This window comes from Rhincodon typus, chromosome 39, assembly GCF_021869965.1.
Source record: "Rhincodon typus isolate 14 chromosome 39, sRhiTyp1.1, whole genome shotgun sequence".
Lineage (NCBI taxonomy): Eukaryota > Metazoa > Chordata > Chondrichthyes > Orectolobiformes > Rhincodontidae > Rhincodon > Rhincodon typus.
Genome location: NC_063370.1, coordinates 9039680 through 9054981, shown reverse-complemented (window position 1 = coordinate 9054981; position 15302 = coordinate 9039680). Strand labels below are relative to the sequence as shown.

The 15302-nt window shown below is 46.7% G+C and overlaps 1 protein-coding gene across 1 annotated transcript in view; it reads right to left on the bottom strand.

Moving 5' to 3' along the window:
* LOC109922527 (dapper homolog 1-like) overlaps nt 1-15302 on the bottom strand; it is an 85526-nt gene that overhangs the window by 5923 nt on the left and 64301 nt on the right. The window contains exon 2 of the mRNA XM_048618224.1: nt 13104-13236. Within this exon, the coding sequence (XP_048474181.1) occupies nt 13104-13236 (133 nt within the window). The remainder of the gene's footprint in view (nt 1-13103; nt 13237-15302) is intronic.

Sequence of the window (15302 nt, the reverse complement as noted above, 5' to 3'; positions counted from 1 at the left end):
CTACACTGTCCCCATCAAACACTCCCAGGACAGGGACAGCACGGGGTGAGATACAGAGTAAAGCTCCCTCTACACTGCCCCCATCAAACACTTCCAGGACAGGGACAGCATGGGGTGAGATACAGAGTAAAGCTCTCTCTACACTGTCCCCATCAAACACTCCCAGGACAGGGACAGCACGGGGTGAGATACAGAGTAAAGCTTGTTTTACAGAAGGAGGAAAGTGAAACGGGGGGAAGGGACAGTTCTTGCTTTTGTTTGACACAGCCAGAAGCTATGCACACTCCAAGAGCGAGTGTCGGGTATGAGTCAAATGATTCCGCATCTTTCATCATTTCCATCTGTTCAGAGCTGTGTCTGTGCTGCCAAGCCTGACTCCTGGCATTGGCCTTATTTCCCAGGGAGGGATTCGGATGGTTAGGGGGTGAAGTAGCATGGAGCTCAGGCAACTCAACGGAGATTCAAGACACACCAGCTGGAATCCAATTGAATGGCAGACTAGAATTGAGAGAGTGAATGGCCTCTTCCTATTCCCACTCTCAAAGGGCCATGAATCTATGGAAAACTCTGTGCCAGATGAATGCAAGGACACTAAATAAATTTACAGGAAGAGAGAGACAGATTTTTAATGAATGATGAGTTGAAGGGTTACAGAGAGTGGGCAGAGAAGTGCCGTTCAGACCAGGATGCGATCAGCCATAATCGCATCAAGTGGCAAAGCAGATCGAGGGGCTGAATGGGCTCCTCCTCCTCCTAGTTCTGGTGTGATGGTCACGTGCCCACCTCTGGGTCAGGGTTCATGACCTCTGACCCCGATGGAATGGTTCCTTCGGGGAACATCGCTCTGGGAGCATCAGAAAAATGAGGATCGGGGTGAGTGATGATGTTTTCCACAGCTGAATATCCAATAGGAGAGGGCAGTCCAGGCCTCTCAGACTTGTGGGAGGAACTGCTCGGGTTAGGAGTCCCACATGGGGTTGGGGGTGGAACGAGAGGACATTGAGCTGAACTGGAACAAACTAAAAATAAAATTAGCCTGTGACGGGGTTGAGAAGGTTCGACAAGAGGGTCCTCAAAGGCATGATCCAGAATGTTCCATCCCAGTGAGGATGAGCAAGATTAAGCTGTAGCTTTCAGATAAAATAAAGAGGATTGGGTGGATTTTTGAAAGTACGAGATTTGCAGGGAGAGCTTCCAAAGAGGTGTCCCTTCAAGGAGAGAGTTTCTGAACTCCTCTCCCTGAGAACATCAACAAATCTTTGAGTATGGGAGTTGGGACTTCATGTTGAGTTTGTATGGATGTTGGTAAGGCCTCTTCTAGAGCCCTATGCCCAGTTCTGGTCACCCAGCTGTTATAGGAAGGATAGTACTAAGCTGGAGAGGGTTCAGAAAAGATTTACCAGGACGTTGCCAGGAATAGAGGACTTGAGTTATAAGGAAAGGCTGGATAGACTGGGACTTTTTCCCCTGGAGTGTAGGAGGTTGAGAGGAAACCTGGTAGAGGTTTATAAAATCACGATGGGTATAAATAAGGTGAAAGTCACGTGTTTTATTCCCTAGGCTGGGGACATTTTTTAAGGTGAGAGGAGAAAGATTTAAAGACGTGAGGGGCAACTATTTTGCGCAGAAAGTGGTGCATGTGTGGAAAGAACTTCCAGAGGAAGTGGTGGATGTGGGTACAGTTACAATGTTTGGGTAAATGCATGAATAGGAAAAATTTGGAGGGATATGGGCCAGGAGCAGGTAGGTGGGACTAGTTTAGATTGGGATTATGGTTGGCATGGACTGGATGGACCAAAGTGTCTGTTTCCGTGCTGTATGACTCTGCGACTCTACATCAGCTACTCAACACCTACCTAAAGATTTAGGTCGTTCACTTGCATAACTCATGCGTGCCTCTGCCAAGCCAATCCATGGATAGTTGCATGATGCAGATTGGAAATTGGAAAAACATTCAGCAAAGATTGAGGCGGAGGAATCGGAGAGAGCAGGGGAAGGACCCTCACTCAGTTCATAGAAGCCTGCAACGGGGAGGAGAGACAGGGTGTGGGGGGTGGAGAGAGACAGGGAGGAAAGCAGAGGGTGGGGGATGGTGATGGTGAGGGGAGAGGTAGAGAGAAATCAGAGTGTTACGGTGAGGCTCAAACGTCCTTTGCTCAGTCTTGCCGCACATAAGCCTCCATCGAGCAACGACAGCAGTGGGAATGACTTGCTCAGCGTCTCCAGGAATTTGTGAAAGGAAGAGGCATTAGGATCTAACACAGAAAGACACCAAGCCAATCCAAATCGCACTGGGATACGGTACAGTTGGGAACAGGTCTGTCACTGTATAACATTGGGGGACAGTACCGGTGGGGACAGGTCTGTCACTGTATAACACTGGGGTACAATACCGGTGGGGACAGGTCTGTCACTGTATAACACTGGGGTACAGCACTGGTGGGGACAGGTGTGTCACTGTATAACACTGGGGTACAGTACTGGGTGGGGATAGGTCTGTTGTTGTATAACACTGAGGTACAGCACTGGTGGGGTCAGGTCTGTCACTATATAACACTGGGGTACAGTACCGGTAAGGACAGGTCTGTCACTATATAACACTGGGGTACAGTACTGGTGGGGTCAGATCTGTCACTGTATAACACGGGTACAGCACTGGTGGGGACAGGTGTATTTCTGAAGGGCCCAGGTTAATGAAGGCTATCACCTATAGCTTGATAGTTCATTTGGCTAACAATGTCCACACTATCTCAAACTCATCTGAATAACTAGACATTACAGTCAAAAGTGATTGAGAATATTTTCAGAGATAACAAGGTGTAGAGCTGGATGAACACAACAGGCCAAACAGCATCATAGGAGCAGGAAGGCTGACGTTTCAGGCCTAAACCTTCATCAGAAAAATATTTTCACACAGGTTGTAATCTGCCTCACTCTATGATGTCCTACAATCCTCTGAGATCCGTGTGGTGCTCCAATTGTGTGCTCTTCCAGTTCCCTCAACTTCTTTCACCCCTCCTTCAGCTGCCGGGGGCCCTAAGCTCTAGGGCTCCTTTCCCAAACTCCTTTCTCTGTCTCTCTCTCTCTCACACTCTCCTCTTCTTCTCTCCTCCTTTAATACACTACTCTCACAGCTTACTTCCTTAACTGGTTGTCCTTCCTGACATCTGAACATGGCGTCAATGTGAGAGATTTTGTTCAACGGACACTCCTCTGAAATGCTTTGAGGTGCTCTCACTATCTTAAAGGTGCTATGTAAATGCAGGGTGCCATTACTCTGCTGCTCCCTCCTTCCAAGATCCCCTGAGCCAATTGCAGATGATTGAGAGTGACTGTGATGAGGCGTTGGGAAGGTGCTCTGGAAGGTTGGGATGGGAGGGTAAAGTTACTTGCAGGGGGGTGGTGACATGAGGTTGGAGGGGGTGTGGGTGTGTTGCAGTGGTGGGGAAGTGGGGTTTGGGGGGAGCAGGTACTCCTCCTCCTCCTCTTTGCTTTGTGAACAAACATGAGCCAAATCTTCTCTCTTCAAACCGCCCATCAAGGAGGGGACATGGGCATCAGAGATGGGCCAGGCTGGCATTCAGCTCAGGTCACCACCTGCGATCAGGGTATCCCTGGAGGCTTCACCACCTGACTTGGCCTCAGGCCCCAGCTGACCGGTCAGCCAACATGTCCATCCCCGTGACCTGCTGACCAATCAGCACGCAGGAAGACCCTTTATCCATTGGGATGATGGTTAACCACTGGCCAATCTGTCCACTTCTCCCCCCTGCTACTTGCAATACTTCGATTCCCAATAAAGAGAAATGAACAAAGAAAATCTTTTCCAGAAGGTGATGGTTTGGTGGCTCAGTGGTGAGCACTGCTGCTTCCCAGCGCCAGGGACCCGGGTTCGATGCTGAGACTTGGGAGACCGTCTGTGTGGAGTTTGCATATTCTCCCCCTGTCTGTGTGGGTTTGCTCCGGTTTCCTCCCACAATCCAAAGACAGGCTAGAGTGGATTGGCCGTGGGAATTGGTGTAGGCGATGGCCTAGCGGTATTGTTGCTGGACTATTAATTCAGAACACTCAGGCAATGTTCTGGGGACCTGGGTTCAAATCTGGCCAAGGCAGATGGTGGAATTTGAATTCAATAATAATCCAGAATTAGGAGATAGCGATGACTGTGAATCCATTGTTGATAGTGGGGAAAAACCCATTTGTTCACTAATGCCCTTTAGGGAAGGAAACTGCCGTCCTTACCTGGCCTGGCCTACATGTGACTCCAGACCCATAGCAATGTGGTTGACTCTTAACTGCCTCCTGGGCAATTAGGGATGGACAATAAATGCTGGTCCAGCCATGATGCCCACATCCAGTTAATGAATTTTAAAAAATGCAGAGTTACAGGGATAGTGTGACTCTGGGTGGGACGCTGTTCAGAAAGTCAGTGTGGACTCACTGGGCTGAATGGTTGTTTCCACACTGTCGTGATTCTAAGATTTCTTTTGATGTTTGCCACTGGCTTTTCCCCCAGAGTTACACACAGCAGCATTGATCTTCAGAGGTGACTCCAGATTAGTTCGGGAGGGGTGGGGTGAAAGTGCGTCAAGGATTTGGTCGTAGCAACTGATGATCACATCAACTGCAGTTGGTAATCACTCTCCCGTTAGCCTTTAACTGCTGTTTACCTTCCATTGGCTGCCTTCCCAAACCACTAAAGAGAAGGTACAGAACAGAGGGAAACATGGAAAGCATTGTGAACCGTGAGGATGATCAACATCGACTTATGGCCGACACGTGGCAATTGGAAATCGGGTCAGAGAATCGTGAAGTGATTCACTTTAGTTTGGGAGAATGAGTGGGGGTCAAGCAAGATAAAGACTAGAATCATTTAGGGTGTACAAAGGCTGAGGGACCTGGTATATATGTGTACAAATGCCTTGAATGTGGCAGGGCAGGTTAGGAAAGTGGTTAATGCTGCGTGCATTGAGTGTAGGAGCTGGGGGGTCATGTTGTGGCTGTACAGGACATTGGTCAGGCCACTTTTGGAATACTGCGTTCAATTCCGGTCTCCCTGCTATAGGAAGGATGTTGTGAAATTTGAAAGGGTTCAGAAAAGGTGTCCAAGGATGTTGCCAGGGTTGGAGGGTTTGAACTATAGGGAGAGGCTGAATAGGCTGGGGCTATTTTCCCTGGAAGAGTCAGAGGTTGAGGGGTGACCTTATAGAGGTTTATAAAATCATGAGGGGCAAAGATAGGTGAATAGTCAAGGTCTTTTCCCCAGGATAGGGGATTTCAGAACTAGAGGACATAGGTTTAAGGTGAGCAGAAAGATTTAAAAGGGACCTGAGGGGCAACTTGTTCACACAGGGGGTGGTGTATGTACACAACAAAGTGCCAGAGGAAGTGGTGGAGGCTGGTACAATTACAACATTTAAAAGGCATTTGGATGGGTACATGAACAGGAAGAGTTTAGAGGGATATAGCCAAATACTGGCAAATGGGACTAGATTAATTTAGGATATCTGGTCAACATGGACAAGTTGGATCAAAGGGTCTGTTTCCGTGCTGTACATCTCTATGACTCCAGTTATCAGCATGTCTGGGAAAGTTCTACTAAATTAAATTTATAGATCCAATTTCACCAAAGGTCCTCAGAGATCACCTTCCAAACCCATGACCACTTACATCTAGAAGGACAAGGGCAGCAGGTACCTGGGAACACCACTCCCTGCAAGTTCCCCTCCGAGCCACTCACCATCCTGACTTGGAAATACATTGCCGTACCTCCACTGTCTCTGAGTCAAAATCCTGGAATTCCCTCCCTAATGGCATTGTGGGTCAACCTACAACAGGTGGACTGCAGCAGTTCAAGAAGGCAGCTCACCACCACCTTCTCAAGGGGCAACTAGGGACGGCAATAAATGCTGGGCCCAGCCAGTGACACCCACATCCCACAAATGAATTTTAAACAAAACACTGATCACTGTGTTGCGTATCGTCTATCTTCTAAGAACGTGGGAACTTTAGGGAAGTGTGTGGGTTAGTGTGTGTGAGGGTAGACACCTTCTGCTCTGATGAGTAGAGTCTTCTTATTTACGACTTCTGCCATTAATTTAGGTGCCGTGGTATGGCAACTTATAAAACGTTTCACGTTTTTTTGGTGTAAAAGTACACGTGACAATAAATAGCTATTCTAGTCTGCTTTGCCATTCTTATAGAGTAAAGAAGATGTAGATTATTGTATCAATTGCATCAAGAATCCTCATTTGTTGTAAAAACTCCAAGTGGTTCACCAATGCCTTTTAAGAGAAGGAAATCTGCCTTCCTTACCTGGTCTGGCCCACACATGACTCTAGACCCACAGTAATGTGGTGGACTCTTAACTGCCCTCTGCAATGGCCCTAGCAAGATACTTGGTCCATTTGGAGTGGCTCAGTGGTTAGGCACTGCTGCCTCATTGTGCCAAGGACCCGGGTTCAAATCCAGCCTCAGACAACTGTCTGTGTAGAGTTTCTCCCTGTGTCTGTGTGGGTTTCCTCCAGGTGTGCTGGTTTCCTCCCAAAGATGTGTAGGTTAGGGTGGATTGGCTGTGCTAAGTTGCCCCATAGTGTCCAGGGATGTGCAGGCTAGCCATGGGAAATGCAGGGTTACAGGGATGGGGATGGGATGGGTGGGATGCTCTTTGGAGGGTTGGTGTGAGTTTGATGAGCCAAATGGCCTGCTTCCATACTGTAGGAATTCTGCAGTTATAGCCTATGAAATGGGCAATAAATACTACTTTCTCCAGTTATGCCTGCATCCCATGAAAGAAGGAAACAAAACCTCTCCACTGATGTTAATCGTGTAATCCATATTGCCCCTGGGACACCTCTTTATCTGAAAGGAATGATGTAGGCTTAGACATTCCTGCCTCTGGAGCAGGACCTTAACCCACAGCATTTCTGACTCAGAGGAGAGAGGCCGGGCAGAATGGGCTGAATGGCCTCATTCGGCACCATAACTGTTCGATGAGACTGAGAGTGAAAAGGTGTTTTTTTGGCCGGTTGATGAAACGAAAAAATGCCAGCCGGTATGGGATGAGTAGGAAGGTGTTTTTGCTTTTCTGCACCAGCTTGCTGTGCATAAATTAGATGCTGCTTTTCCTACATCACTGCAGAAATTGCACTTTACACAAAATGAAAACAAATTCATTGGCTGTGAAGCACTTTTGGACATCCTATTATTGTGAGAAGTGCTTTATAATTGCAAATCCTTTTTTAGCTTGGCCTTCAGTTTTAATAGAGGGCTTTCAATGCTGCTAAGGATGCTGGGATAGCCCATCCTCCATTGCCCTCCCTTTCTCTGTTGGAAGGAAACAAATGACAAAGGACAAGCAGATTGACAAAGCCCCTACAGGCAGTGGATTGCAAGCTTGAGCCAGACAGAAAAGCTGGAGGTGACTACAGCCCCTGGAAATGAGTGAGAAAATCAGGAGATCAAATTGCACTTGGGCAAAGTTAGAGATGAGTCCAATAAATTTATTGTTAGAAAGGCACCAGAGAAAATGACCAAGAACATTGCTGGATTCTTTCAGAATGCATCTCATTCTCTTTCAGGGAAAGGAATCATTGCTTTGATTAACTGCACCCTGATTAATTCCTGATGACACAAGAACCACACATATTCCTCTGAAACTTTACCTATCCCTTTTGCATGATTGTTTTCCCTTGTTCATTCATGGGATCTGGGTATCACAGGATGAGGCCTGCATTTATTGCTCATCCCTAATTGCCCAGAGGGCAGTCAAGAGTCAACCACATTGCTGTGGGTTTGGAGTCACATGTAGGCGAGACTGGGTAAAGATGGCAGACTTCCTTCCCTAAAGGGCATTAGTAATGGAGTTTTAAACAACATTATTCCCTCAATAGTTTCTTAATTTAAGATTTTTGTTCAATTGAAGTTCTACCATCTGCCTTGGCAGGATTTGAACCTGGGTTGTTGGATTAATAGTCTAGTGATAGCACGACGAAGCCGTCGCCTCCCCTGTTGAAGCACTGTCTTCCCTCCCAGGGTACCATTTTATACAGTCAAAGATCCATAGAGTCATACAGCACAGAAACAGACCCTTCGGTCCAACCAGTCCATGCTGACTATGATTCCAAACTAAACTAGTCCCACCTGCCTGCGCTTGGCCAATATCCCTCCAAACCTTTCCTATTCATGTACTTATCCAAATGTCTTTTAAATGTTGTAACTGTACCCACATCCACCACTTCCTCAGGGAGTTCTTTCCACATGTGAAGCACTCTCTGTGCAAAAAATTTGCCTCCCTTGTCTTTTTTAAATCTCTCTCCTCTCACCTTAAAAATTTCGAAGAAGAGTGGGTGAATCTCTCCACGCACCTCATTGGTGGCCTGGGTCAATATTTCTCCCTTAACCAATATATAAATTTGGCGGCACGGTGGCTCAGTGATTAGCACTGCTGTCTCCCAGCGCCAGGGACCTGGGTTCAATCCTTCCCTCAGGTGACTGCTCCTGTGGAGTTTACAAGTTCTCAAATAAACAAGTTGGGCTGGTCAGTATTACCTTGCTATTTGTGGGACCTTGCCTTGTAACCAAGAGAGCAAATGGTGTGTTATCCTTTATTCCAAGAAGCTTTGAGTACATGAGTAAAATTGCAATTTTATGCAGCCTTGGTGAGACCACAGTGAGAATATAGTGGGCAGTTTTGGCTTCCTTACCTAAGGAACAATATCCTTGGCATGAAGGGAGTGCAATGAAGATTCCACTGAACTAAATGGAGGGAGTAACATATGAGAAGATTAAACAGACTGGGCCAACAGTCTCTAGGGTTTAAATGAATAGGAAGTGATTGCAAACAAATATACAAAATTCTGAGGACTCTTGTGATGCAGTGGTAGCATCCCTGCCTCTAGGCCCGAAGATCCAGGTTCTAAGTCCCTCCTGCCCCCATGTCCAAAAGGTTGATACAAAATCATGACAGAGCTTGATATTGTCAATGTAGGGACGAGGCTTTTTAAGAATTTAGTCATTCATGGAATGAGGGCATCACTGACCAGGCAGCATTTACTATCAATCCCTAGCTGCCCAGAGGACAGTTGAAAGTTGATGACATTGCTGTGGGTCTGGAGTCACATATAGGCCAGACCAGGTAAGGATGGAAGATTCCCTTCCATAAGGGAAGTTAGTGAACCAAATGAGAGTTCTTTTCCACCCTGATAATTGACAATGGATTCATGGTTGCTGTTAGACTCTTAATTCCAGATATTTTCTATCAGACTCAAACTCTATCATGTGGTGTGGATCCATCTGCAATGGTAGGATTTGAACTTGGGTCCCTAGGATAATGCCTGGGATCTCTCTGGGTTAACAGTCCAGCAATAGTACCACTAGGCCATCACCTCTCACTAGGAGGCAGCTTGGAAGGAGAGGACACAGTCTCAGGATGGATAGCAACCTATTTAGGGCTATGATGAGTAATTTTTTTCACTCAGAGGGCAGTGGAGGCTTTGGAATTCTTCACCCCAGAGCAACTCATCTCACGTTTGTGATCTCAAGATTGCCATCGATGATTCAAAATGTCAGGGGGATGGTGCAGGAATGGAAAATTGTGCATGATCTCAGGTTCGAAAGGCTTAATGGCTTCCTCCTGCTCCTAGCCCTCATGGCTGTGCATACACACATTATCTGCCCTGTCTACCACACTAGTGGCTGCAAAACACACTCCACTGGCTATCTCCTCAAATGCTGTATCATTCCATTATTTTATGAAAGAAACCTCACACATCCCAAGGATGGGAATATCACTATATAGATCATAGAATCCTTACAGTGCAGAAAGAGGTCATTCAGCCCATCTGCACCAAGCCTCCAAACAGCACACTACTCAGACCCCATCACCTACCCTATTCCCAAGACCCTGCATTTCCCACAGCCAATCTACCTAAACTGCACATCATTGAACTATGGGAGGAAACCCACGCAGACACGGGGAGAACATGAAAACTCCACACAGACAGTCACCGGAGGGTGGAATTGGACCCAGGTCCCTGGCACCGTGAGGCAGCAGTGCTAACCACCAAGCCACTAGTCTTAGTAGAAGCACCTCCCTGGAGCTGAGCATTAAAGGCAGCCATAACTATTCCAACAGCAGGAGGCTGAAAGTGGGGAGGGGGTCTGACTATCTCAGCTGTGAGACACTGGGAGCCTTTTTGAGTTTGAGAAAGTGAAGAGGGAGCGGGAGCATTTGGGGTATTGTTTCTGACAAAGGTCAGATATTTTCCAATCAACCTGGTCAGAGACACCCCTGGAGCAGGTGGGGCTGGAACCCCCTTGACCCACCACCAACCTGTTGCTGACACCTTGACTGTGCCCTGATTGGCGACTTATGGAACTGAACGAAGACAAAGCGAAGATGGTAATGGCCATTTCACGCACACATTAGCCTCGTTGCTGCCGAAGGGGAACTGATGCAGTGACCTCTCTCTCTCCCAGATCCTTGAGGCTAACACAGAAACCATTTTGTGAAGTAGCTCAGTCCGCAGTGGGAGAGGTGGTATAGCTCTAAAACAAAAGGAGCAGAGAGGTACACGCTGATGCAAGGAGGGAAGGGGCATGCAAGTGCAGGGGAGGCACAGACACCCAGACATGGACAAGAGGATTGTAACTTCTGCATTTGCATGGCACCTTTTGCAACCGCAGGTCATCCTGAAGAGATGCAGAGCCAGTTTTTTGTACTAAATACAGTCGCTGTTGTAACATAGGTGTTAAGCAAATGCAAAGATTGCGGTGAACACAAATATAGCCAGGCATGTAGAGAGATTGGGTGCAGCAGGAGGGGAAGGTTATTGAGCTGGAGCAATGTCAAACTTTTAGCTTTTCTCTTTATTTCTCTATTTTTGTACCTAATCTATTTTAGTACCTAAGATTTGTAACTAGGTACTTTGTACCTGAGATGGTGCAGTGTGAGGCGACATTGTACACCTTTCACTGTATTCCTGTACTTGAGTACACGTGACAATAAAACCTAATTATAGTTCTAATTGTGAAAGGGGCAGAGAGAGACAGGAAAGGATGCACCAGTGCTAATAAAATGCAAAAGTGGGAGTTGGCTATTTTGCCCCTTGGTCAAATTGGTCTACGAATTCGAGGAGATCACAACTGACCTGACAACTTAACAGCATCTTCCCACACTATCCCTCAATGAGAAGGAAAGATCCCAATAAAGAAATAAGAGAAAAAGGAGTTGGAAAAGCAGAGAGACACAGTTGAAGCAGAGACAGCTCGATATAACGCAGTCGCACAAAGTGAAGGGAAAAACATGAATAGTCAAGAAAAAGAGAAAAAAGAGACTGAGAAATGATTAAAAGGCTAACTGTATGGACAATCCACCTCCAGCACTGAAAGGCAACTGGGCTTGGAACACTTCAGGAAGAACCTAGGGGCACAGCGATCAAACACTGTCCCTAAACTGACCTTAAACCCTTGAATTGGGATGTTGTATGCCTTGAGCAAGAACATCTGGAACCTATCTTTTCCCGCTACAGGTCCAGACAGATGTGCCTGGGATATTTTCGGCAATTTCTGTTTGCTTTTTGTGGTCAATTTACTGCATGTCTGATGGGGAGCTGCATTCACAGGCACAGTCCATGGGTTTTATCACCAAATCTCTGCTACCCCCGATATCTCCTTCAGTGAATTCCAATCTATCTATTGTTCAGGATATAACATTGTAAGAAAGACTCCAAGCAACTGAGGCTGAGGGGTGACTTATAGAGGGTTTATAAAATCACGAAGGGCATGGATAGGGTGAATAGTCGACGTCTTTTTCCCAGTCCTGAGGAAGGGTCATTCGACCTGAAACATTAACTCTGATTTATCTTCACAGACGCTGCCAGCCCTGCTGAGCTTTTCCAACAATTTCCATTTTTGTTTCTGATTTACAGCATCTGCAGTAAAGGGGGATGCAATGGTCTAGTGGTATTATCGTTGAACTGTCAATCCAGGGACCCCGATAATGCCCTGAGGGTTCAAATCCTGCCACAGCAGTTGGAGGAATTTGAATTCAAAAAAAAAAAATCTGGAATTAAGTCTAATGATGACTGTGACTCCATTGCCAATTGTTCTGGGGAGATACCCATCTGGTTCACTGATGCCCTTTAGGGAAGGAAACTGCCATCCTTACCTGGTCTGGCCTACATGTGACTCCAGACCCACAGCAATGTGGTTGACTCTTAACTGCCCTCTGGGCAATAAATACTAGCCTAGCCAGCAACACCCTCAACCCGTGAATGAATAAAGGGGAAAATGAAAGTTTCTTTTCTCCAGGGTAGGGGAGTCCAAATCTATAGGTTTAAGGTGAGAGGGGAAAGATTTAAAAGGTGACCTGTGGGGCAACTTTTTCATGCAGAGGGTGGTGAGTGTATGGAATGAGCTGCCAGAGGAAGTGGTGGAGGCTGGTACAATTACAACATTTAAAAGGCATCTGGATGGGTACATGAATAGGAAGGGTTGAGAGGGATACGGGCCAAATTCTGGAAAATGGGACTAGATTAATTTAGGATATCTGGTCAGCATGAACGAGTTGGACCGAAAGGTCTGTTTCCATGTTGTACAAATCTATGACTCTAACTTTGGCATTTGGCCAATACCACAATGGTGCAGCACTATTTGTTTGCTTCTGTATAAGATTTTGCTCGGAAATAAGTCTGACTACATTGTTTTAACCTGTTACCATCGATCCTGTCACGCGATGCTTTCTGCCTTCAAAGGAGGAGGAAGGTGAACATTGCAGATATTTTCCTGTGAAAAGCTCGTGAGTGATTGTTAAACTAGACAGCATCAATGTGAGTAAAAGGGCTCTGAATCATTAGTTATCCTGTCTGTCTCTATATGAAAAATACAGTCTGGCCAATGACTTAGGAAGAAACCTAATGGGATAACTGAAAGACATTCTGTGCAACAGGAATTTCACTTTCTATCGTTGGCTTGAAAGTCTGAATATTGTACAAACCCTATAAATACACAACCCCTGCCACACTCTTCCACCCCCATCCCTGCAAACCCCCAACCCCCACCCACACCGTCCCCCCACCACCCCCCCACCCTCCATTGCTTACCAGAACTTGGTCGGCTGTCAATTTCCAGCTCCCCACCTGACGTCTGGGTCGCCTCCAGTCGGAGGTCATTGACCTGTCTCTCCAGTTGCTGGAGAGGGGTGAGCAATGTGGCCTCTTGACGTCTCAGACCATTCTGGGGGCAGGGTGGGATTGGGGGAGGCAAGAAGGTGGAGGGGTCATGGGGGGTGTGGTGATAGTGGAATAACAGGGAGAAAGGAAGGAATTGTTAGAGATGGCACCGTTACAGCACATTCACACAATCCCGGTCACCCGCTACAAACTGCAGCTCGGAATCGTTATCTGCATTTCCGTAGCACCCTTGGCTGCCTTGGGACTCTGGCTAGTTGAATCAGAAAATCGTAGGTTCCAGCACCCTATCCCACCCGCAAGAAATTACAGAGAGATGTGAACACAGCCCAGTCCATCACACAAACCAGCCTTCCTTCCATTGAATCCAACTACACTTCCCACTGCCTTGGGAAAGCAGCCAACATAATTAAAGACCCCTCACACCCTGGTCATACTCTCCTCCATCCTCTTCCAATGGGTAGAAGATACAAAAGTTTGAAAACACGTACCAACAGATTCAAGAACAGCTTCTTCCTCGCTGTTATCAGACTTATGAATGGATCTCCCCTATATTAGAGTTGATCCTTCTCTACACCTTCTCTGTAGCTGTAACACTATATTCTGTATTCTGTTCTATTACCCTGATGCACTTATGTGAGGTATGATTTGTCTGGATAGCACGCAAAATAATATTTTTCGCTGCATCTTGGTGCATGTGACAATAATAAATCAAAGCAAATCAAATCCAAAAAGTTGAATTCATCTAGTGCTCTACCGAGGGTGTGCTGCACTGACAGAGGAGCTGCCTTTCGCATGATATGTCAAACAAAGGCTACAAAGGCTCTGTCAGCTTTGCATCCCAAAGCACTTTCCATAAATAACATAAAGAGTGGGCCATTCGGCCCATCAAGCCTGTTCAACCTTCTATGAGATCCAGACGGATATGTCCATAGCCACCCCTCTGCTTTCCTGTCTGTCCCCCACAATCCTCCACTCCTCTTTATCAATAAAAAACTTGGCTATCCCGGTGTTGGGTAATGACTCAGCCAGGACTGATCCCCAAGGGAGTGTAATCCATGCCAATGAGTGACCCTCAGAAGCTGCAGTCCTTCTTGTGGTGAGGAAACTTGAGTAGCTCATTTGTGCCCAGCAAGCTCCTGTGACCAGGAAGGAACAGAAATGAAACTAAGGGATTTCTTTGGGCTGGCAGTTGAGAGCACACTGAGGAGCACTCCCTTTTGCTCCTTGTATAGTCTCATGTTCACAGATAAACAATGTCAGTCAGAGCTCACTCCAGGACACGCCTTTCCTCAATTCTCTTCCCACATTGACTTCAGTGATCTGAATGAACAGACGGTCTGAGTAGGACCAAGCTTTTGAAAGTCTGTGGGTGTGTGTGTCTGTGTGTCTGTGTCTGTGTGTGTGTCTATGTCTGTGTGTGTGTGTCTGTGTCTGTCAAAGTGTGTGTGTCTCTGTGTGTGTGTGTGTGTGTGTAAATGTCTGTGTAAGTGTGTGTGTGTCTGTGTGTGTGTATGTGTGTGTGTGTGTGTGTGTGTGTGTGTGTGTGTGTGTGTGTGTGTGTGTGTGTGTGTGTGTGTGTGTGTGTGTGTGTGTGTGTGTGTGTGTGTATGTGTGTGTGTGTCTGTGAAAGTGTCTGAGTGTGTGTGTAAGTATCTGTGTAAGTGTGTGTGTGTCTGTGAGTGTGTGTATGTGTATGTGTGTCTGTCTGTGTGTGTTTCTGTGTGAGTGTATGTGTGTGTGTATCTGTGTTTGTGTATGTGTCTGTGTGTCTGCAGGTGTGTGTGTCTGTGTGAGTGTGTTTGTGCGTGCGTGTGTCTGTGTGTCTGCATGTGTGTGTGTCTGTGTGAGTGTGTCTGTGCGTGTGTGTGTCCGTGTGTGTGTCTGTGTGTCTGTGTGTGTGCGTGTCTGTGTGAGTGGGTCTGTGTGTGTGTGTGTGTGTGTCTGCGTGTATGAGTGCGTATCTGTGTGTGTCTGTGTGTGTGTGAATATATATCAGAGTGTGTATATGCGTGTGTCTGAGTAACTGTGTGGGAGTGACAGTGTGTACGAGTGTCAGTGTGTGAGTAACTGTATGAGAGTAAGTGTGTGAGAGTGAGTGTACGAGTGTGT